Source organism: Thermobia domestica, chromosome 13 (assembly GCF_964235325.1).
Source record: "Thermobia domestica chromosome 13, izTheDome1.hap1.1, whole genome shotgun sequence".
Classification (NCBI taxonomy): domain Eukaryota; kingdom Metazoa; phylum Arthropoda; class Insecta; order Zygentoma; family Lepismatidae; genus Thermobia; species Thermobia domestica.
Window position 1 is genome coordinate 91,535,848 of NC_137466.1, and position 25,973 is coordinate 91,561,820.

Here is a 25,973-nt window from a genome sequence, read left to right on the forward strand (position 1 = left end):
ACGTTGCCACATTGTGAATTTTTGATTCCCCATAGCGGCTGAAGGCCATCATATAACGTTTTCGCTTTATTTTGTCCTGTAGAATAGTACTCTGTGGTTCGTAGGCGCCATTTTTAGAACACCCACTCATATATATAATGAGTTATTAATGGTTTCATATTCTGAAACTGCTTTTACTATGAAATAGCCCGACCCACTGAAAAAGTCATGGCCCCTCTCTAGAAATACTTGCTGGCTACACTGTTGGAAATACTTCTATTACATAGAATGATATAAATCAAGATAATTACAGCAAGAGTTATTTGACATGTTTCCTATTATGATGGGTGTTTTAACGTGTTAGGGCATAATTTCCTACTTTTACACTGAACAACTGGATTGAAATACGTTTTATTTGTGAATTTTATAGATACTGTATACGTTGTAAACTAAATGTAGGCAAGAAGTCTCAGAATGAAACATGTACTCGTATTAACATTTTCCTCTTGCCTGACACAACAAGGAAAAACTAAATACACAGGTTGTCGACAAATTATGAAGAAAGTGCTTACGCATTTTAAATGTTAACACATCTTAGATCCCGCAGGCAGTTTCCAAGTTCACGGACATGTCTTCATTCTCTTTGCTTTTATGTTGAAGAGGAAAGTGTTAAAACGTTACGACAACAACAGAAGGAGAAGCTTTTCTGATCGACAACAGAGCTGTTAGTATCAGCATTAAATTACTATATCTTTCCTCTAAAAGCCTTCATCTCGTTCAGCGTTTTATCATAGCTATTATAAGCAACTATTCTTATATAAGAGAACAAAGAGGTGAAAAAAAGATTCCTTATACAATCTCCTTGTCTCCTTTTTCTTGTATGATCTTTTAAAAGGGTTAATCTTCCAATCCATTGTAGGAGTCTCCAAGTATGATTATGAATCAGCATTTAGATATGGAAACCATCAGTGCACTATGAAAACTTTACCACTCAGACACTTAGTGACCCTCGGTTTTCCTAATGCTTCGGTGTAGAAGAAGAGCTCGAGGCAATGACGTAATGCGTGAAGAAAGCTAAAGGGTTGCCGAGAGGAAGACGAAGGTCTTTTCTTGGTGTTGTTATTGATAGAGAAGAAAGACCTTAACCAACGTTTTACTTGTGGCTATTCAAAAGAGCTCTCATTTGCGTGGGAGCACGGAAACTACAGTTTCACCCGGATCTTCTTGGAATTAAAATCAAAAGCGAACGAACGGAGAAAAAAGTAATCAGTTCGGGTGAAATTGAGTGATAGTTACGAAAAGAAAAGATTGAGTTTCCTGTGATTTACAGCATTTTCAAAATTGACCGTGAACGGTTTCTTTACTTTCGTGTTGGTTCGCCTGCCTTTTATATATGCAATTGTAGTTAAATCACAATGTCCAGTGTCCATTTCATGCGGCTGGAGAGAAGGTCTCTTTCTACGTGACTGACATAGTGTGTGTGTCTCTCTGTGTGTGTTTGTTTCTGTGCTTTAAATCTGTAAGACTACTTGGAAAAGAAGGTACGTCTGTAACAACAGTGTGGTCCTTTCATACGTAACGCTTGTTGAATACAAATTAAGTTTTTTTGTTTTGTTTTGGTGTTGATGTGTTGTAATAACCGATTATTATTTTGAAATAATGTGCATAGAATATGCGTATATGTGTGTAAGGAGATGCTTTTAATTCAAGTGTTTTCTGTTTTATAAGGAAACGTAAATTGCTGGTTACTTTGAATTATGTGAATATGTATAACGTCATTGAAAAAACTCAAGTGACAGCAGTGCGGAAATGACATGTAAAAGAGGTTCATCTTTCAAAACCGACTGTCCTATCACTATTAAAATTAGTGTCTTAAAGTTCCAACTTCTCTGCTCATAACTTTCATATTTGATAAGTTCTGCTTACTGGAGTACTAATTACGGATATTCGTAATTCAAGTAGCGAAATAATTCAGCCAAGTTTAAAAATCTCAGACTTCGAGACAAACTGAAACTAAATTAATTTGTGTTAGTATATTGTTTCTCTAACTAAATGAAGACTAACGTTTCCTAATTCCTACCCACCCATTTTCCACGTTTTCAGGTATGTTCAAAACTTGCAGAAGTGCACATTCTTCACATGGAAAGAAATAGGATTGGTGAAAAAAACATTTGAGATATTCAAACTTCTGGCTTCAGAGTTACTCGTAGACGGGAGTTCGAATTAGACAATACTTTTGGCCACCTCTCTAAGAATGGACATATATATATATATATATATATATATATATATATATATATATATATATATATTTCTAAAGATGAGACGTAGTTAAATAGTTAAATTGGTGTCTCGTATTTGATACATCCCCTTCCATGGAAATAGGCAATATTATTATCCTGAGCCAAATATTTTTTCCCGAACTCCTAAATAGCTACACCAGATTTTCTACTTAAATCACTTGCTCGTATCAAGAAATTGAAGATTCGCCGATTTTGTCGGGCAGTGCAAATTGTTAAGCAAAATACCTCAGACTCCAATAAATAGATTTTTTTAAAATCATACCTGAATGAGTTTTCACAAGGTCGGAATCAATTAACTCGCTTTCTCGCATCCGAAAACAATTCGTTTCATTCCATGGAAATCATTAATCCTCTCCCATCCCTCGGAAATTACTTGTTCTATATTTTCTCGCAAAGTTGAAAACTTTGTCAAATCACTTTCTCATTCTAAAACTAGAGGATATTGGATACATTCAATTTTATTCAAATTTAGTTAGACAAATTTTCAGTTCTCTTCCTCCCCGTTGAAATGATTGTTACTCAAAGATTTCTCTACGTGCCTCTATTTCCAATTGTTCTTTTGAACAATAATTGTAAAATTTCTTCCCTTTCATTTCTTCGGGGCCAAATTTCCAAAATTCATGCAATTAAATTATATATTCATATTCTGTATATCAAAAAGGTTAGAGCACATATACACCACTTCTGTGTCTGTCCAGCGTTTCAAGACAAACGTGCTTTAATAGGTCTAAAAATACTTTTACCCTCTATTTCCTCAATTTGCGGTAATTTCTCAAAACTCATCAATCTTATCTATAGTCTATCTTCTAAAGAAAGTTTTGTACTGAATTTTAAATTTCTAGGTTTACGGCTTTGGAGTTCTAATAATGAAGGAGACAATGAGCGAGCCTGTGGGTTTACTCTTATTTAGTTGTAGATTAACGTGCGTAATAATCTTACAAAATCTACGTAATTTTGTAATATAAAGAGCTGGGTTATGAAATAGTTTTTGTTGTTGAAATGTTTCTCGCTGTCAAGCGGTACGCCTTTAAATCAGTTGCGGCGTTATTCACTTGCTCAACAATAAACATCACTCAAAAAGCAGTGATCATTTTATAAATAGTATTTTGTAACTATTAGATGGTTACGAAGAAAATGTCAGATTATTATCTTTTTTTTTTTTCCTTTCTTTCATTTCTTACAAGGAATCACTTTCCGGAATTCGCTCGTGTTACTTTTTTCGCAGCCTATGTAGCACTGTATATTCGTCTTGTCTGTTTCAATCCAATAGTTCTATCAAACTTTAATGTTTTTTTTTCTCTTCCTCTCTTTTTCCTCCTCCTACCTTCTTTCTCATCCTCAGATAAAGAAATCTCAATATCCCGACTAATTTCTTTTCTTCTTTTTAAATACTTTCAATATTGCATTTTCCTCTATTCTTCTGCACATTTTCCAGTAAGTACAAAATATAACAAATAAACCGGAAGTGCTTTGTTAAATATTGATGTTCCTTCTTAAAATTTCCTGCAATCAGTGATTATATTGGCGGTCAAGCGTAATTGATTTTCACTAGTACTTTTTAAAAAAATCTCTTATTTTTGTTTCACCATAGCAGTCGCGAAACTTGGAATTAGTCAGTGAAACTGGTATCATGAGCAAGTCGATCATCATGCATGTTTATACGCAGTACTTCTTACCATTTCATTAAGTGTGCTTAGTTCCAGTATTAAGAAGTAATAATACCTATGCAATATTTTGATTTATATTTTGATATAGAATACCGCAATATTTCTACCGCAAAGCATTTTTAAAGCAATATTTCGAAGAACGTGAAAGAGATGGGGAAGAAAATGGCCTTAAAACTCCAGGAAGAACTAATTTTGCATAAAATGCAATAAGAGAGCATATTTATTCTTGAAATCATCACTTACAGTAAAACTTTGTACATCCTAAGTAATTGTGAGAATATGTTGACCGTCCTCACAAAGGTCCAGATTAACTGAAATAGTCTAAAAACAGGATTTCTCAACCTGGGGGGTTGCGAAAGGGTTTCATGGAGATCGCGAAGATAAGCGGAAGAAATAAATAAAATTAGAACCTAATACCGGAAAATATTTTTAATTATTATTTTGAATTTTGTTTTGACAGCATATTTTTATTTTTATACATACTGTTAAGAACAAAAAAAACCTAGATCTACTAAATATTTTCAACAGTTTTTTTTTTTAATCATATGACCAAAAATTAAGGGAGTTACGAAGTTTTAAAATGTTCAAACGGCCTCCATTTTGAAACAGTATGACGGATCGGATTTGATATTTGTAATATGAATGAACTGGCCAAATTTGGTTGTAATTTATTCGCTTTTAGGGAAGTTACTGTATCAACTATATACAAGAAAGGATCCTACTGTTATAGAAATAGATGGCTATCGTCAGATCTCCGCAATAGGTATATTAAAAATCCCATACAAGCTTATTACAAACCAGAAGTTTATAAGGGGGCCACTGGCAAGAGGATGTGATAAAATGGGGATCGTGATAGGAATTAAGTTGAGAACCACTGGTCTAAAAGAATAGAAAATACATTAAAACTGTGTTTATAGCAACAAAGCCCATTTTATAATGACGTGTTTAAAGTGCATAGGCCCGAATACATATAGACCTTACTACTACTCCACTGTAGTATACTGTCAACTATATTATACAGTATGTTTGGAAGAGAATAATCCAATTTCAAAACTATCTTAATTATGAAGTTTTTTAATCCACTTTGAACTAATTAACAATAAACCGTCAGAATAAAGAAATTCCCAAGTTTTACGCGGTTGCCAGTAAATTGCAGTAGCGCGTTTAGTTTACCTGTCACTGCAGTGCTTGTCAAGATTGTGACTGCATAGCAGAAGTCATTTTACGTTCTACGCTTCACGAAGTGTGGGTCCGTAACAACTGTTCAGTGTGAATTTTGTCGACAATACCCTATTGTTATAACTTCTACCTCTCAGAGCATTAGGCGATCCCGAGATATGGGTTGTTTGTATGAAGTGATATCCAGTAGTCACAGCAGCTGTAAAAGGAGTAGATCCAGAAATGTTCTCAAAACTTTGGGACGAAATTGATTACCGTATGGACACATGCCGTGCATACCTAGGGGGCCATATTGAGCACCTTTGATTTGGTATATTTAAAAAAAAAAAAAAGCTTCATGCTTAACTGTGTAATATAAAACTAATCTGAACTGCATATGTTTTATACTATAAATACTATTTACATTTTAAATTGAATGATTCTTTTTGGAACACCCTCTCTGTAGTGTACTGTGTTTGCCAACAATGGGCAAAAATATAGTATTCTTAACCTTCACAGAACTAAGTGATGAATGAGATTAATGACTTCTAAAACTTTTTTTTTTTTTTTTTTTTTGGCCTGTCCAGATTAATAAAGTTTTACTATCCTGTGTGTATTACGTACAATTGCTTTTACACTACTATGAGTGTGTGGATACATACAGATTTTCAAGATCAGATCACAGTTAGAAATTATACTTTATAACGAAGTAATCTGTACTTTTTTTTTTCTTGTTTTCAGTGTACGATTGACTTAACTATTTTCTCCATCCTTGAAAAACAATGTTTTTAAAGGAATAACAAAAAGAGTAATGATCTTATAAAGGTCTTTCTGACGTCACTAAATCCTTCCGTATAGAGTTTGCCTTATTTTTTTCTATATTCCATGCGCAAGCATTTCTAACTATGTTTGTGTGTGAAATTATGTGCTCTGGTGCATGAAGACACTTACTACTTCATTGACCTTCATGAAAAAGCATCAAGGACTACGCGAGAGTTACACGAGACAGTGTTGCAAATTTATAAAAGAAATTCACGAAGAAAGAAAGAAAGAAAGAAAGACAAGTGTTTATCCAAGTGTTACCAATGGATTTTCTTTGAGTCACACCTACAATTGAAAGTTTTACGCAAAATTTATTTTGGTGTAAAAATGTTATAATATTGTTGTTAACGCTTTTCGTTTCACACAGTCAAAAATAAATATATAAATAAATAAACATTTATTTGCAACTCGACATCAAAAGTGTTGCTATCAGAAGTTTGTAGAGAAGGTAGATTTCTTAATTGTTTTGTTTATTATAAAACACAAAATAACTTTTCGTAATCCAATTCTATTTTTTCCTGATCAACAGACAATGATATCAAAACCCATAGTCACCGAGTACATGTGTGCTCCGGGCAGGAGCGCACCCAGAAATATTTGATGGGAGGGGTCCAAACTTTGGCGCAGGGGTCTATACTACAAGCTACCATGACCATTTAGAATCCGTGTATTATTCTGCGCCCGAAAAGACGATAAGTAATTGTAAAACAATTCCACCTATATATATATATATATATATATATATATATATATATATATATATATATATATATATATATATATATATATATATATATATAAATGATAGAACTAGATTATTTTTATAACAGAGTACAGATGAAGTGTAAGATACAATTTTCATGCTACATCAATCATTTTCCTGTTAAATAAGTATAGTTTTATTTACAAAATGTACGTACAAGTGCATGTTGAGTTAAGAAGTTTTTTGGTGGGTCCGAGCTTGGTGGATCCCCACTATAGGTGCATCCCTGGCTCCGGGTTTCAAACATCCATCGAAGAATTTTAATGGGTGCGCAGCCCCTACTGGATGTTTGCCTTAGAATTACACTTTCTCTGCTTTAGAATCTTAAAATTACACTTTCATACCATGATGAAAAATTTGAAATTACACTGGTGGGCATTAAAATTGCAAGAAGTCCCTTACATTTGCAGAATATGTAAATGACTCATTAGTGGCAGACCTGTGAAGCATAAAGTACACCGGCCACAGTCCGTTGAAAACAGCAACCGGAAACAGGCCAAAGAGTCACAGTTCAGAAGCGGGCGCTTTAACTGTGTCTGAATGGTCAAGCGATGCCTCACCGTCGAATGCAGCAGTAATTCTACTAAATTTTCGTCTTTTGTTTTAGCGTACTTTCTGGTCTTGAGGAACGGTTTAGTGAAAGTTCTCTCTCTTTTAAGGCCTGCTTTATATTGACCAAAGAACAGGACAACCTAGCCGAGGTTCAGTACTGTGAGGAATGAAACTTTATACTGCTATTCATTCGGACATGTGGTAGGCAAAGGCCTCTCCAACGTTGTGACTGAAGCACACAGTCATTCCACTCAGGTCTCTATATATATATTCTCTTCTGTATCGGCTTAGCTGGCCTTCCTCTGGTCAATATGCACTCAACCTGAAAGTCTGCAACCAGTTCTCTTATAATACATAAATGGATAACTAAATCTATAGGCTATAGAACGCGGAGGTTCAATACCAGGTTTACTAAAGCTCTCTACTGACTTTTGTCGTTAGCTAACTGGGTCTAGTTTCTACGTTGTATTTCTATTTCTGCGGAATCCATCTTAATATAGTCCTCCTATCTGCTCCTAGGTCTCCCTAATGGTCTTTTCCCTATTCACTGTTTTCCCTTCTGACTGCATGACTTGCCCACTTGTACTTCCTAGACTTGATGACTAATAGTATTTGGGAAATTATACAGTTCATTGTTATGGAGTTACCACCATATCCCATTCCCGTCCCTCGTGTGATCCAAATATTCGGCTCAGCATTTCATTCTCAAATATTTTCAGTCTGCATTCTTTCCGCAAAGTTCCATGTTTCGCAACCAACGGCCATAGTTGTTTTATATACAGTATTTTAAGCTTCATATTCCTGGACAGAATTCGCGAAGACAAAAGAGTTCCGATTGAATAATAAGACGAATTCTTTGCTTTAAGTGGACATTTAATTTGTATGTGATTTCAATCTTTTAATGTTGATTCTAGATATTTGAATGTATTCACTTTGTTGAAAGTACTATTTGATATTTTAACATGTCCAGAATGTCCAGTTTTATGAGTACGGCGAATTCCCATGTATTTAGTTTCTTTATAATATGTAGGAAGACTTTTCATTAGGCATTCTTTGCCACAACACTGCATCCTTGCACGTATCCCTTTCGAGAAGAAGTATTTCTTTACAACAATCTATTATATCTCGGTAAGGTTCATACTGCTAGGTTCCATGGTCGCTTCTAATTTACAATGGAAAAGAAATATATTAGTTTCACAAAACCTATTTGATGAATTATAGAACAAAAGATTGTTATCTTATTGCTACAAGGATTTTTGTTAACTATTTTTCTTTCATGTTAAGCGAAAAACTTCTCAAACGCTTCTCGCATAAATTGTGAAATGTGAGCTAACAAGTGGAAACCACTTTTATAGCAAATTTGAAATCAATTATTATAGTTTAGAGGATATAAATAAATGTAAATATCTACAAGTAGTTAAAACAAATAAGTATACAGCTTGCCTCCGTTGCGTGGGGTCCCGGCCATGTAAGTTTGTGTTAGACAACATCGTGTACGTGGGTTTTTTCGGAGTGCTTCCGTTTCCTCCTTCATTTTCATTTCCCAATTCTTCCATCATCATTCACTTGCTTTAATCATTCGCCTCCCTTAGCCTAACATGCATAATCGTGGGACGTTAAACTTAAAGATTTCAGTTCATTTTCATTTAAAATAATTAAGAATGAAGTTCATAAAGATATGTTTTACTATATCATTTAAGTGAAAATAAATGTCTGAAATAAGAGATGCGTAGGTAGATTAATCGACGAGTCACATCAAGCTCAACAAAATGAGATGCTCGACGGTAAATTTCCTTGCCTAGTTTTCAAGAAAAATATTTTGTATGTCACCAAAAATATGTAGTTCACAATAATTAATAATTTTTTATTTCGCTGTAACATATTGTTTATTTATTTATGTGCCGTAATGTGAAAAAATACACTGTTAAGCAACAGATTGAATTTATTGTACTATTGTCTTCTAACCAGGGGTAAAAATGAAGGGAACACAGAATGATTGGCGGATTATACTCCTAGGGTAATTAGGGATGTGTCAGGAAATTTTTATCAAAATATACTTCTGTATAGGGGAACATGGGACATTGTCGGTATATATATTTTTTGGCGGGCTTATTTTTGCACCTAGAAGATTGAAATTGTGCACAAACATTCAGTCCACCGAGTAGTATTTAACAGATTTTTTTTTTCAGATTTCTGCGTTAAAACAGGGGGTCCAGAGGGGCTAAAAGTTGAAAAAAAGGATTTTTAGACCAAAAATTCCCTTTTTTCGGGAATTTCTGGCCTTAGATACATGATGGAGATATGTGAATGGTACCGCCTGAAAGGCAGTTCTATTCTGAAGAGAATGATTGTCGGATTATAGTCCTAGGGTAAACAGAGATGTCTCAGGAAATTTTTTACCTGAGATCATGGTGTTTTGCGGTAATTTGGGGCATTGGGGGAATTCTTGATAAAATTTTTCCCGCCCTTATTATTCAAGATAGAAACTTGAAATTTGGCACACACATTGAGTATATCAAGTACTATTTATCAGATTTTTTTAGGTCTCTACGTTTACACAGGGCCGTTCCAGAGGGGCCCAAAGTATGAAAAAAAAAATTCCCTCCGAAATGTTCCTTTTGACATAATTTTCCCCTCTCCTGGTATATGACAGTGGCGGCTGGTAATATATGTTGCATGGTTGTGCAACCGGATATTTTTTTTAATACTAAAGATATTAGGTATTAAAAAATGTATTAGGTATTAGATATTATATTTTAGGTATTAAAGTAGTGTATCAGTAAAAAATAAACCTTGCTCTTGGGCGCAAGACAGTATTGATGCATTTCTAAAATAATGAATTAAAAAAAAACTGAAAGAGAGAGAGAGATTTACATTTCCAGTTGCAGCGAGAGTTGCCACTGGAAGCAGTAACGTTGAGTATATAGCGGCGAGCGCCTATCTCTTAACATGAGGTGCCTGTTTCCAGTTGCAGCTCGTTGCGCAACTGGTGTATCGTCAGCTTCTGTAATAGTTACGAATTCCTCCGCTTGGCAGCGCTTGGCTCAATTGATAGGGTAACATACAGACGCTTGGAAGAAATAAGTTATTCACAAAATAAACTCGCAGAGAACAAATACGCGTCTAGTGGTAGTATTGTTTCTTTCTTTCTTAATATCGGGGGAGTTTTGCCCTCTCGAAGTTGGGTGGTTGTGGTCCTAAGTATTCATTACGATTAAAACAGAGGAATTATCAAAATATAAAATAATTCTGTATTTTAATTTTGTGCTTGTATCGGTGCAGTTTTTAAGAATGTTTACTGCCTCAAGGACTGTCCCTATCGGTTCTCTTTCAAGCAAGATGTTTTCCTTTTTTTCTGGAAGGGGGGGGGGTATTGTCATATTACCAGCCATGAAATCAAGAGATTCCAACATGGAACACCAGGAAGTATGTATAAATGTAGTCAACGGGACTTAATATTGTATTTATGATATTTCTTCCTACTCCACCCAGTTAAGTAATTTGTAATTAATTTCTCATCAATACTTTTTATGGCCATATACTAAAGAAGATGATGGGAATGAATGAAATGTTGGAATGAAGAAAGTGGGAGGAAACACACGTATACGGTGTTCGTCCAACACGAAGCCCACTAGACGCGACCTGGGATCGAACCAGGGGCCGCAAAGTAATTTACAATATAGGAAATAATTTATGACACTGAAAGAATAATAATCTTACTATGCACAGAAGTATACATATTATTTTTGTGTTTAAGAGGTTGCTTGATTTTGTTCTCACAAAATTTCTCCAATTTAAAACATCGTTACAGTTAAGAACTGAAATAAAGAAGACACAATAGTCAAATATACATATAATATGATGTACAGAATAAATGGTAAACCAAATCAAATTAAATGAACATTGATAATAACAGAAATATCTAGTCCTTGCAATCGCAGTTCGTTCTTTTTTTCTACTTTGAGATATATACCTATCATTCCCAATAGAGAAATTCCTATATTCAAGATATTTTCAGCTCAAGTTCAGTGATTTCGAATTCACGGTTAATTCCCATCAATTGAAAACTAACAAATCATTCCAAATATTAATATTTAGTAAATCATGTCTCGGAGGAGAAAAAGTCCTATCACTGGTCTAATTCCTAGCTCTGTGTCTTTCATGCACACGATCCCGTGTTCGATTTCCGGCGGAAAGCATAAAAAATTAATCTCAAATCATTCACTTTCAATAATCATCTGTCTTCTTTAGCCTAATTTGTTGGAATGTTAAACTATTTTTTGAATAATTATTTTCGAAGGAAAACATCTTAGATTTCATGCTTCTTTATAGTAGAACAGCAGACAAAAGTATGTGGTTACTGAAAATGGACATTTTGTCCCTTATATTCATACAAAGAAATGTTAACAAAATGCATATTGTCGGAGAGACGTATTTCTATACCTTGAAGAAAATAAAGTGGAAAATATTTGCGGTAGCGATGCTTTTTATTCAGAAAAACTTGGCGAGCAGCATTTCAGATTTCAATGAAGTCATATAAAAATTTGAAGTTCGAAAAGAACGAAGAAAGACCTTTTATTTTAAAATAATGCATAGTTTGTTTAATTAAATAATTTTTGTTTAACTACTTGCTTGAATATATGCAATTTCCTTGCTTTTTTTCTTCTTTTGGGTTAACGCCATCATTCATGGCTTACAGCACGTACTATTTATTCGATTTATCTCTTGTTCAATAACAGGAGTGTAGAAGTTTTGTACCTGGGTATATAAATAGTTTATGAACGTACATTTATAGTGGTTGTTTCAAATAAAGAAAATAGCTTATATATTAAATCAATATTAGAGAATACACTTCAATCAATAAATATACAAATATAGCTTAAAAAGACTTTCCTCTTCATATTTCCTGAATATTTTTTGGATAAAACTCAAGAACGCTGGGGGGAGGGAAACACTTGCGCGCATCTACATACCTTTGATATTGCAACCAGTGCTTCTACAGACTACGAACCGCTACTGGTATATGATATGAGCATGCAAGTGGTACCATTTGAAAGCCGGTTCCATTCTGAAGAGAATGAGGTATGAACCATGATCCTAGGATAAATGTAGCTGCTTGACTGAAAATCTAAAAAATACCCCAAAAAGCCGGGATCCCCAAAGGGCTATACGACAAAAACTCATTACCAACTTTGTGAGCAGCATGAGGGCACGTTCCAAAACATGGTTCATGTCAATCAAAGTTATCATCTCTGAATGAAAGTTTTATTTTTTTTCTTCTACTTCTTTATAATGCTTCCTGTGTCATACTGTGGCGCTACTGTCTATATATGGTTGAAATTTCACCAATCTATGCCACTTAGGAGTGACAAATATGAAACTTAACTTTTGTCCTTAAGTTTTGCACACCAGTACAGTATTTAATATTTTGTCTATCGTGTTATTTTATTAGTTCTTCATTTTTATCTTTTTAACTTCTTTCCTTTGCAGGATCATCTACTACCACGATAATGTATGCTGCTTGTCGAAGTATTTTATATTTATTTTTTATTTTCATTTGCTGCTCAGCTCACAAAGTCAAGAGACAAGGTGAGTTCAATACATAGGCTATATGTTTAACGTACATTTGAATATTTTCATCCTTTTAGTTCTTCCGTGTTATTCGTAATTTTGCTCTTCCTGTTATTTCTTTTGTTCGTTTCCAATTTACCTCTCTCGTTGTCTGTCTGTCTCTCTTTCCCACTCTCTTTGCGTGTTTGTCCTCTATGCTTTAACTGTTGTCAGGATATCATAAAAGTAGAAATTAGTTGTAGTTGATGAATTGGTTAATTTCGAATTACTATGCATAACAAGTATCATAACTGCAACATTTTGTTTGTAGTAGAATAAACTTGTATGTACCATACGTGTTCCAAAAACAACATTCATTGAAGCTTAAGCTTGACTACACACACACACACACACACACACACACACACACACACACATATATATATATATATATATATATATATATATATATATATATATATATATATATATATATATATATATATATATATATATATATATATATATATATATATATATATATATATATATATATCGCCCCCGGAAAGCACAATAAAGCCTCCGGAAAATTGTACAAAATAATATTGTAGTTTCCGCATTTTCTTGATCAAAATTTCTATAGCTTCTCTCTTCAGTTATGGTATGTTAATCATATTTATACGAAACTCTAGTGAAGGTTACATTAGAACAGTAAACAGCAAGTTTTTTTCCCTAAGGGACCAGTCAAATTCTATTCTATAAATATGCATAGAAATTGATAAGAAATTGAGAAAATATTTTAATTGTTTCATTTCTTATTTTCAAATATAATTATACAATATTATGAATAATTTAAATTGTAATGGTAGTTGTAATGGTCACAATTACAAAGATACAATGAACATTATTTTTTTTAAGTATGGATAATGGTTGTTTAAAGTAGAGGGAATTTACACTTTTAAAGTTATATTTTGGAATAAACTCACCATTTAAATCTATACTATGCCACTGTATCAGGAAGAGAGGTCAAGTTAAACTAGTCCATACATTGAATTGGTAACAGCAAAGAAACAAATGGAAATAGTAATAGCAGCAATCATTACCATTTCTATTCTGATACAATTTTTTTTCTTATTACCGTTTAATTCTCTCCTTAATACAGAGTTGAGTAAGTTATTCCATTGATAAGTTTAGAACACGTGAATTCTTCTCTGATCGAAGTTATTATGAAATAAAATTAATCCTTGATGTCCTTAAAATATTTTGCAGTTGCAAATTTTACGACTGTGATTCATGGTACAGTCCGCAGCAAAAAACCTGCAACATGGGCATGTAAGTTTATTGTGAAACTACGCCTAACAGTGCAGGGAATCAACATAACGTCTAAGTGGCACGAATCACGCCAGAAGAAACCTCGGCGTCCTTCCCTACACATATATTGTGGAGCAAAAGACTTCGTCGTTTCACAATAAAATTACATGCTCATGTTGCAGGTTTTTTGCTGCAGACTGTATGCTTTAATATGCGTTTAAACTATGTCCATAGCTAAAGCAAAGGATTTATTTGAAGTAGTTATATAAATATCCTAAAAATATATTTTAGCTATCAACTTATATCAATATTTTCCCAGCAATCGCTTTTCTAGGAAAATATTGAAAGACGTGATTGTTACTAAATAGCAAATTGACAAATCATTTATTCTCTTGCAGCAGACATAAGGTTTGAAGATTCTGGGAGGTGTGTAACACCACAAGGTGATTCAGGTGTATGTTTAAGCCTAAAGCAATGTCCAGCTCTTCTCGAACTTCTAACAAATGCCCGGCCAGGATCTCTTGATCTTCTTCGGAGTTCCATCTGCGGTTACGATGGGTTCGATCCTCGAGTATGTTGTCCTAGAACTACAGGTAATACAGGGAAACCAAATATACCACAAACAAGGCCCACACGACCAACTAGACCTCCACAAAATCAGAATACTCGTCCAACACGACCGACTCAGTCTCCTGGACCGTTGATTCAACAACAATTTCCATGTGGGTTCAGTAACATCAGCACTAATCGAGTTGTAGGTGGAGTTAATGCATCATTAGGTGAGTTTAGTAATACTATACTTAGATATGACTGCCTATTAACAATATATATATATATATATATATATAAAAGATACTATTGAGGTAAGCATTTATCAAGTAATTTTGTAGATGATAGAAGTAAAAATAACAATTTTACACGAAACATTACCACAGTATTCCATCGTGTTGTTTGGTAAATGAAAGTATGATGAACACATTCTTATCTCATACATCATTATTATTTTGACATTTCTTTAGTATTCTTTGCTTTTTCATTTATTCCAATAAATATATACAGTCTTTTTATGGCAATTTTTTTTTTTTCTGTAGGAGCATGGCCCTGGATAACAGCACTTGGATACAAAGGAAAATCTGGTAATACAAACTTCTTATGTGGTGGAGCTCTCATCAGTGACCAGCACATACTGACTGCAGCACACTGCGTACATAATAGACCAGATTTGTAAGTATAGTTTCTTTTATATTGATTTCGTCGCGTATATTAACTATAATAGGAAAATAATGTCATGACTAATAATCATGCAATGATGTGTAGCAGAAACACAAGGGACTCGTGTGAATACATTACAGAAAAAAGACTTACATTCTAAGTGATCTTCACACTGTCCCCTATTCAAATTATATTGTACTATATTCTATTTCTATAGTACTTGTTTTATTCATTTGAAGGACATCATGAGTTCGTAATATGGATGAATATAGACTAGCAATACATAGTCTAAAGTCATGAGTCCAAGCTCTGTCTGCATCTAGAAAACTATCGTAGTCAATGGTTAGCACTAGCACTGGTTAGTGCATAGAATCAGGCCTGGTTGTTGAGCAACATGGCGAAAAGACCGGCGGAGTACGACGCAGGGAGCAGTCTTCTTTAATTCTATGTCTCTATTTATTGATACCGGTTGATGCAGCACATGCAAATTGCGGTCCATTGTATTACTTCCTGTGGCATGGCCATAAAATCCATTTTTCAACGTAACATCTATCATTTACAATATTGGATTTCCTTGATTATTTTTATGTTATTGATACAATTCCGTTAATTATTTGGTCTTCAGAGTCTGATGGCATTTTCTATGTGTAGGTCAACTCGGCATCTATTAACAAACATTCAGTACAGTTAGAACATGTATTGAGCAATGTATTGCAAGAAAACATTTAATGTCTCTATTACTCTGTTCTGATTGTATCGACTTATGTATCTAAACCTCAAACCCAGAAATATTGTAACGAAAAGAACGATTTATTTATAGTCATCTTGCTTGTTGAAGTTTCCACTTACCAGTTTTTTGTAATCAATTTATTTGCATCGTCATTCTACTATGTATGATACGTAAATTCGTTTCAGTGGTTTCTTAGTGTCCTATATTTGACAATGAGTGGATTTTAGTATCGTTTCAAAAATTATATAAATGCTACTTATTCACTACGTGAGCTATACAAAAGCAAATCTTGCTTCCTTTCATCATTTTCTTTAATTGTAACTTAATAAATCGTTGAGAGATTCGTCTTTGCTTTCTTCAGTTTAACGTCCCATGATTATGCTCTTTAGGTTCAGGGAGACGCTGACTAAAGCAAATGAATGATGATGGAAGAATTTGTGGAATGAGAAGTGGGAGGAAACGCGAGTATCCTGAGAAATCCCACAAGTACGATGTTGTCCATCACAAACTTACTTGGGTGGGGATCGAACCAGAAACCCCACACGCCAGGAGGAAGAGGTCTAACGCTGCTACTGTGCCTCCCTATTGAGAGATTCATAATAGTTACATAAGAATAATAGTAATTATGTTAACCCTTTCACAGAGGAAGTCGACTTTTGTCGACAGAAAGAAAATTTCCTTAACATGCGAATGTCGACTATAGTCGACAGGTTAAAATTTGTTTCTCCGTATCTTGGCTTTGTCGAGAATAGTCGCCGAAATTGTACCGTTCAATTTTTTATGTTCTATTGTTTTCGATAAACAATAGAAATCACACAGAAAAACTTTGGCGACTATAGTTAACTAAAACAAAACCAAGATACAGACAAATTTTAACACGTCGACTATAATCGACATTCGCAGGTTAGGGAAATTTCTTTCCGTCGCCTTCCACAGTGAAAGGGTTAAAGTGCCTTATATTACTATATTTTGTTCCAATTTTCTGTCGTTACTAAAATAATTTTGGGAGAATGAGGTTTGGAGAAAATACAGTATGTAGAAAAATATACCGATACTTTTGTCTGTATTATTTCGAAAATATTTACAATGTAAATGATGATATAATAAAAATTATCATTATTAATGCTGTCTATATTTTATACTTCTATTTTTGTGTTAATAACAAATATATCTTTGTTGTGGTCTGAATATGATTAACTTCCCACCCATTATCTTTCAACAACCCTAATTGTTTCGTGCTTTGCCGTGAAAGTATTTAAAAGAATACGTACTTTTAATTGTTATACAGGATAAATACAGCTTATTAGATGGAATATGGAGTACAGTCAGCAATTTTATCCTTATCTGTAACTTTCTTTTGATAGAGTTAATTTATTTTGTCAACTTTCCTTTTAAGAATTATCACCATTTTATTTTGACCTCTAGTATTATCTCTTAGATTCCTCATATTCGTTCCTTAGTATATAACACTCGATAAGAGAGCATGAGCTTTGATTTGAATTATTTACTTTGATTATTCTATTTTACAAAAAATCAGAGAAGTAATGGATTTTTTTTTCAGATTCCTTGCAAGACTTGGGGAATATGACATAGTTTCCGACAATGATGGAGCATCTCCCATTGATATACTAATTGACAAAAAGATGGTGCACGAAAAATTCAACCCAAGTTCCTTTCAAAATGATATTGCTCTTTTAAAGTTAAAACGGAAAGTTCCCTTGTCGTGTAAGTTTCTATAGATTCGTGTATTTTTTCTTCTTTGTAGACAAAAGCTATGTTCATTGATATAAATTAACCAATGTGTAGTAATAAATGTAACCCAATGGTGGATTTAAAAAAAAAAGAAAGAAAGCACTAGCAATTTATATTCTTTTAGCTTGTACAACAGAATTTTTGTCTTCAATTACAGTGATCTTAGACATATTTTCATGAACCTAAGGATTTTTTCGACATATAAAAGACGATCAAACTGGGAAAAATAAGAAAAAATTTAAAATAAGAAAATTAAGATATGAAATAAACAAAATATGAGAAAATTATAAAGAAGAAGCATGAAAAACAAGAAAAATGACAATCAAAGAGAGTAAGAGCGACAATACTAAGAAAACCTCCTACATTAAATTGTAAATCAACCGGGAAGTGTGCATATTTAAGTGAAATCAAGTTTGCTCTCATATTTGCTGGTGTTATTGTACAGTAGGGCTTATTTTATTTCAATTGGAAGTTTCTTCACTTTAGATAAGGTTTAAAATTCTTAGATTCTTTTCGTCAAACTATTAAGCAAATCATGTTGTAAAACCTCACCATTATCAAATGGAGTGTCAATATTTCGTACTAGTCCATCGCGCTGGTCTACTGCCTAGCGCATCTGCGCCTTTGATGTCCATGATCATGAGGTCGAATCCCGGTGAGGATAGCATTAAGAAAATTGAATGCATTGTGATGGTTCGGATTCTCCCTTAAACTGTTGATTTACGTCTTATGTAGTCTGCTTATGGAAAATGGACGATAGATTTCAACAAACAAATATGTCGTATAACAATATTTGATGTACAATATTACATCTATTAACAATACTCATGTAGCGTAGTCTTTCAAGAAGATATAATTTAGAAAATATTTTGTTATTTAAATTTTGAATAAATATGCTTGAAGTTTGAAGTTACACTTTCTTCCATCAATAATAAAAATTAAATTATTTTTAGTGTTTTGTATATGAACGTTCGTGCACAAGGGACTCTAGCCCAATTTTGGTCATTTCAAACATATTTCGTATTTAAGGATTCTACTTAAAGTTCCATTCATAGCTTAAAAGATTAATGTCCAGACATTATAAATAACTCCTATAATAAGAAAAATAACGTTAAACTTTCCATGTATTTAAACAGAGCATACGAAATTTATGATTTTTTTCCTCATAGCTTTGGTAATTGTACTTGAAACTCTTGTGCTCTGAACGTCCCATGTGTTTCTTGTTTCAAATGGTTTAATAAATAAGAAAAGAACTAAAATAATTTTATTGCTTATTACGAAATATGTTTATTCTTTTCCTTCACCAAATTTATTCTAGATAAAAACGAAATATTGATCAGATGCCTTCGGTTGTTTTTCACATTAGTTAAAATTTTATATTTTACCATTTTATCATTAGTACTTATTTTTAGGAACTGTATTTTTCTCTTATAGATAGTATTCGTCCAATCTGCTTGCCAACTTCCTCAGAGATGAGAAAAATGACTTTTGTTAGAAATTTTCCATTTGTTGCTGGATGGGGTGCATTAAATTTTAGTAAGTATTATTATTTCTGCAACGCATGTACACAGTGTGGAAAATATCGACAGATATCAAAAGAAATTTGAGTTAATTTACTTCTGTTCGTTTTCTTTTTATGTTTGTTTAGTTTGTTTCTTCTTCTCGTGTTCCTCTATTTCTTCTTCTACACTCATTTTGGCATACAATCAAAGTTCTTAAAAATTATCCTTACGATATTTTATCATTATTAATATTATTGTTATCAGTGATTGTGTTTAACCGTTTCCTCTATACTATTTTTATATTAACTTCAAATGAATAGATTTTGTCATGGAACATTATCCCACATAATTATTTTGATTTCTCTTTTAAAATCTGTTATCATCATTGTATTTTAAAAGAAACACATTAAATTTATCGTTTTAGATGGACCATCTGCTGCAATTTTACAACAAGTTCAACTTCCAGTTGTAGATAATAATGACTGCAAACGTAGCTATGCTCCTTTCAAGACGACGGTAATAGATGATGCAGTTTTATGTGCAGGATTCCAGCGAGGTGGAAAAGACGCTTGTCAGGTATACCCATTGGAGAATATATTATTCCAATTATAAATGTAAACTTTTAACCATGTTTACTGTTCAGACGAAAACCTTTTATTAGTTTTTACACCATCTAATACAGATCTTCAACCGTAGTGTTGTAAAAGTTCATTAAAATATCAGAATATAACGATTATAAGGAATAACGATACAAATCCACATTTCAGAAGATGATATCCCAAAACAATGTGGACATATAGCTTTGCTGCGGGTTTGTCTCATGAAGAGGACGGAGGTATCTTTAAATATGACAATTAATGTAGTTCAAAACCCGTGATGAAAAGAATATACTTAAATAATAAATTACTAATAGTCTCAATTATCTTCTGCAATATTTGTTCTGTACACATTTTCTAACTGCCGTCCTAAAAGCGAAATATTTTAGAATGTCATTCAAAGTGAAACCAAATGTTAATAGTGTTAATCCAATGTTCTCGGGATCGCTGCCGGAGCTCTGAAGATGTTACCGCTGTATGGTAACGAAAGCTCAGTACAACAACATTCACTCTGGCAGCAATCCCGAGAACATTGGAGTAATAGTAGACGCCAGCAAAACTTCAAGATCTTCGTTAATAGTGTTGTTTGCGTTTATTCCTCGGAAAATTTACTTCTGCTTTTCAAACTTTGGAATCACATATAGCCATTCAGTATTCATTTTATTATGCCTCTTAAAGTTTTCTTTGTTTAAATTTTATTATTAATTAAGTATGGTTTGTGTAGTCCGATCTCATCTCGAAGAATTAGAAAAGGGCTTACTTTATAAGATATCTGCAGAAATTATTTTCAAATTCCATATCTCAGAATATATCTTGAAATTATCTTAACACAGAATCAAAACTATTACATTAACTAATATTAACAGTAAAATAATCATTTACTTTACTTGTTTAGCTTCACGCGAAGGTTATGCCGATTCTTTGTTATGCTTATGGTTGTCTGGAGGTTTTATAAGACCGTTGGTTGGAATGCTCAATATTATAGAGGTATCCTCTCCGTAATCCTTAATAAGGGTATGAGCTGTGTTGGTCAGTTATGTGTTCACATTGATAGGATCTTTATTATTCTTCAGAAATAGAAATACGGTTGACGCTTTCCACTCTGAAGGATAATAATCTTTTCGCAATATGAATTTACATAGGAAAGCAAGTATCTATAAGATAATTGGAGGTGCTTCTTTAATATGACGATACGTGATTTTGTCAAGTCTTGAAGCAGAGATAAGCTTGTTTTTCATCTTCGCTATCAATTCCAGTAATACTGGTAGTAAGCTCATTTATGTTTCTAATTGTATGTTAAATATCGGCGTGAAGGTAGAAGTTGTTGGGGTTAGATAGTCAGTGTATTTTTCTCAAGACATTAGCTAGGTGAAAGAAGACGGAATAAAGCTTTCTTCCGTAACTGATCGCAAATGCATTCTTTTTTGTTATCATAGGTCTAGAGTGTACGATTACTAACGATGAGAGGATATTTATGTTATGTACAATTTCCATTTAACACACTGAACTTTATCAGAGATTACTTAATTGTGTTATTATTCTAAAAAAAAAATACAGTTTTAGTTGGATGGGTTGCAACCCCTTTAAGCACGAAGGCTATATGAGACGTGTACCTATTTATAGCTTTACAGGGGATCCGAATCAAATACGCTACTATCTAGAATCGAACCGAAGCTACTAAAGATTAAAAATGCAGGTCTAGAAGAAGACATGTACTTCTTCTGTAAAGAGAAAATATGAACTATAGAATGGAAGTTCATATGGCATGTGAAATGAAATCTTTGAGTTTTGCGTCCCATGGTTATGCTAAAGGAGACGGTGATGATGAGTAATGAATGAAATGGTGGAATGAAGAAAGTGGGAGGAAACAGGAGAACCCCGAGAAAACCCACGCACGGTGTTTGTCCACCACAAAGTTCACTTGGCGGGGGCTGGGATCGAACCCCGGACCCCTAGCACCAGAGGTGAACGCTCTACCACTGAGCCAACGCGGTGATCTCGAAAGAGAATAAAATTGGAAACTACACGAAAGTAGCATAATGAGCTATTATGATTTATATCTTTTAAATAAACAAAGCTGAACATAATTTTAATATAATACGCTTATACATTCGTTAAAGTAGAAAACTTCCCAATTAACTGAAGCTATCTTTGCTTGAATACAAGTTAATGTAGTAGTATTATGTATGTGTTTTGAAGCATATTAAGCGTTTCAAAATGATACTGTATTTTCTTCAACATTTTATTAGGAGTTATGCCAGAAAATTCACATTTTTTTAAGCTAAAATATTTTTCCTTGTAAAGTTTTTATTTGGTTACAAATTGAAAATGGTTATTTTTAAACTATAATACGAACATTGCATTATTGGTTCGATCTAAATGAGCATGCATAATCTTCATGTTACAGAAATGTAGCAGGTAATTGGATCTAAGAGAAAGGTTTTGTATTTTTTAGGGTGACTCAGGAGGACCTCTAATGTGGCCGAACGGACAAACGTACTACGTAATTGGCGTAGTTTCGTATGGGTTTCGTTGTGCGGAAGCGGGATTTCCTGGTGTCTACTCTAGAGTGACTCACTTTATAGATTGGGTTCTGCAGAATATGAACTAAACTGATATTTTCGCAAGTTGTGTGTATTTTTGTGTATGTGATTACATATCATGAATCATCTAAACGATTTGTTTTAAGAAAGTAATTGGTTAGTTCATGTGTTCGGTTGAAAAGATGAAATTCCATAGTGTGTGCAAAAGAAAGCAAATGGACGATGTATTCATTTGCTTGTATGTTTGTGTGCGTTATACTACTTGCGTGCTTCGATCAATATACAGTTTTTTTTTTTTTTTTTTTTTTTTTTAAATACGGACAGTGTGTTCATTTATAACGATTTGTTTCTGAATTCATTACTAAGTGAATAATTTTATTATTCTATTAACTCATAAAATGTAAATGCGTTTGTGCCACGTTTGTCTTAGATTATAGTAACGCTTTACCGGTACGAGTTATATCTATCTCACGTAGATAAACACAATCTAGTGTTGACTGTAATACTGTATAGCTATATCCAATCAATTTACTCTTCCCTAAAATATGTATATATTATATTGTATGTTTATTCGCAGCATACCAAGAAAGATTTATATTCATCATTTTTAATACAACTATACGTGAGGAATAAATAACTGTGATATTTTTTGTCAAGAATCAATGTTTGATTACCTTACCTTACGTTCACAACAAAATATATAGAACAATTGGCTTGGATCAATTTTCCCAGTCTCCTCAAACATGACAGTTGTGAGTAAGAAATTTTTAGTAGAGCTTTAAACGATTAACAAACCATCATTTTCAGAACTACTTTGACAGGAAGATATGACAAATCAAACACACAAATAATTGTATGATTTGTGCAATTACGTTCAAAATGAAATCTTAATTATCCGCGTGAGCCATTTAGTTATTATGTTGTGTTAATTATAGAATTCAATTGTGTAATCTCTTCGTCTCCCTCAAATATTTATTAAGATCTTATATCCGGTTTCGTCTACAAGCCATAGCAAATTTATTTTTAAAAATAGAGACATCTATCTAAATATCTTGCATGTTTCAAAACGAAGTGCGCAACCAATTTTAGAAGGTAATTGTAAGATTTTCAACCATGACGTACATTTTTACAATATTTTTCTGCAGTTATCGCTTAATTCCGAAACATTGATACTTATGGAAACAATGATAAAGTTATTCAAGCCGCTTTTTCTTTAAGTTCCATTGTTGTTGAGCGTAGAATAAGTTCAACACTTTAAAGACTCATTATCCTACACTTTCATATATTAATATAGTAAAAAGATGCATTTCTTGCATTCGATGAGCATGTACTATATGTAAAACGTAAGATATTTATGTGAAAAATGAGTAATCATATAGATATCATATTATTGTATATCCTTGTACCTAATTGACACCTAGTACTGAAAATTGTTATCTAGAAAGAATAATTATATTTTGTTCTTCTAATAAGATTGAACTAATTGGATATTTTAATGGATAAAATAAATATATTATATTGTACTTACAAGTCAACACAATACGAGACTTTTCTCGTAAATTGAGATTTTAAATATAATCTTAAATGTATTTATTTTCTCCCAAAGTGCCAACCAATCATAGACATTTGGAAAGTACGCAGGTGATATTGTCTGCAGCATTGTTTTCAGTGTTAACTGGTTTTATCTATATTGTTCAATAAATTATTTTGTTCGTTATATATATGTTTAATTAAAAGAGCATGAATACAAATGTTTGAAAGAGTATTCTTGTAAAAGTTCTATAATTCTTGTTATTTAACAGAACTTGTAAAACTGTTTTTGAGGTTAGGAAATGTAAGAAGTGTGTGTAAGATGAGTCAAAACCAGGCAGAAAATTTAAAAGACATATATCAAGAGCGAAAACAATTTAAGGGGAAATTAACAAAAGCAAGCAACAAAAATGCCATATTGCAACAAATCTTAGTTCACTTTAAAATTATTTATAGTGGGTAATGTACAAGAAATAAAAGTAAAACTAAAATGTTGAACTTCAAGCTTATTTTCAAAAGAAATCAGTCAAGAAATGCTTTGTAATAATCGCCTCTGATTCAGAATTTTCTTGTTGAGAATTAGTGATACTATCTACATTTCCTTCTCAAATGTTAGAAAACAAATCTAAAGTAATACATCATATTTTTGACATTATTTCGTCCTTATTATTCCTCCTTTGCCATTGGTTGGTTGATTGATTTTTTGCTTTACGACTTTGTGCAACATTGAACTTATGAAGAAGAGTTCTACTATTCATGTGAGTTCCGAAGAATGCTGAAACTTAAATCTGGTGCTGTTGGTGGATGAACAGGCCATTACGACAGATTATTTCATACAGAAGCCCTTCTTCCCAAATATCTTGCTTACAAAAGAGCTGAATTTCAGGACCAGGCTACAGATTCCGGCTAAGGGCGTCATGAAACTACAGATAGGAATTATCTATGCAAGTCCAAACAAAAAATGTGAGTTGAAAATCACAAGCTGCCGAAAATGCGAAAAATCATTTTGTGGAGCGTTCTGGCTTGAAAAGTACAGAACTTTACTCAATAAGTCGGAAAGTTACTAACAAATTAGTAACACAGTATAAGTATCGTATAAATATTACTTATACGGAATGTGCGGTACTTGCATAATGAATTTAATGAGTAAGCTGAGTAGCTACTTCATTCTTCCCAATATTCAGAATTATCGAATAAAATTTGTTGCTTAAAGCGGCGGATTCTAAAACATCTATATGTAGATATAACTCGTGATTTCTTGAACATTTTAGCTAGATCCCACAGCATATAAACTAGAATGAATCAGAATTTACTTTTCGCACTTTTGGCAGCTTACAGCTCTGAAAGGGAATTCTTTAAGATCCATTTTTGTAAGATTTTTTTTTTTTTTTTTCATTTTGCAAGCAGTTTCCCAATGATTAATGTATTTTTTCGTGAGCTACGTTATATGATTTCCCTTATTGCGGAATCTTTTTAGGAATGTGTATTCGGTGCTATTTGGTATAAAATATTTATGTTTCTTAAAATTGTTTTAAAATTGTTTCTTAAAATCTGGAAGAAAAATAAAAGATAATCGCCGATACCTAATGGAGAATTCGTAAATTTTAAATTAAATACTTCAAAAAAGAAAGAAATATTAAAATTAACTCAATTTACCGACTGAATTACAATTCCAATATTAGAAGGAAATAAAATACGATACTAGGTAGTTCGAGTAACTTTGAAACGTAATATTGCGGAACTTTACGTAAAATTTCACCTTTCTGCTTCTTAGTACAAAAACACTTTAAAAATACATGTGTGCATATGTGCGATAAAGTTTCCCTTGAACAAAACACGTATCTATTAGAATGTAATAAAGTAACACTCAATATAGTTATTTTATTTTAGCTCGAAACCATTTCATGTGAAGAAAAGGATTTAAAAAAGTGAAATAAATTTTGCAAAATGAAACTAAGTTTATTTATGTTCAACTTTTACTGTACTATTTTTTTATTATTATT

General features: G+C 32.9%; 1 protein-coding gene across 2 annotated transcripts; it reads left to right on the plus strand.

The window, feature by feature from the left end:
* The first annotated feature begins 684 nt into the window (after positions 1-684).
* On the plus strand, positions 685-25,867 carry LOC145668331 (venom protease-like). Of its 2 annotated transcripts, none has more exons than XM_081736083.1 (8): positions 685-1,520; positions 12,735-12,833; positions 14,507-14,884; positions 15,197-15,329; positions 17,609-17,772; positions 19,234-19,335; positions 19,726-19,877; positions 22,353-25,867. In XM_081736083.1, exons 2-8 carry the CDS (start codon positions 12,755-12,757, stop codon positions 22,506-22,508), a joined length of 1,164 nt encoding a protein of 387 aa, XP_081592209.1. In that variant the 5' UTR covers positions 685-1,520; positions 12,735-12,754; the 3' UTR covers positions 22,509-25,867. The 2 variants fall into 2 exon arrangements, with proteins under 2 accessions (XP_081592209.1, XP_081592208.1); XM_081736082.1 differs by having other exon boundaries at positions 687-1,520; positions 14,504-14,884.
* Positions 25,868-25,973: the final 106 nt, after the last annotated feature.

What these genes read in the sequence shown, in the direction of transcription:
- LOC145668331 (XM_081736082.1), top strand. Translation starts at nt 12,755, where the DNA reads ATGTATGCTGCTTGTCGAAGTATTTTATATTTATTTTTTATTTTCATT. An exon ending in TCACAAAGTCAAGAGACAAG is followed by an intron (nt 12,834 to 14,503) that starts GTGAGTTCAATA and finishes ATTCTCTTGCAG; the next exon opens with CAGACATAAGGTTTGAAGAT. An exon ending in ACGGAAAGTTCCCTTGTCGT is followed by an intron (nt 17,773 to 19,233) that starts GTAAGTTTCTAT and finishes TTTCTCTTATAG; the next exon opens with ATAGTATTCGTCCAATCTGC.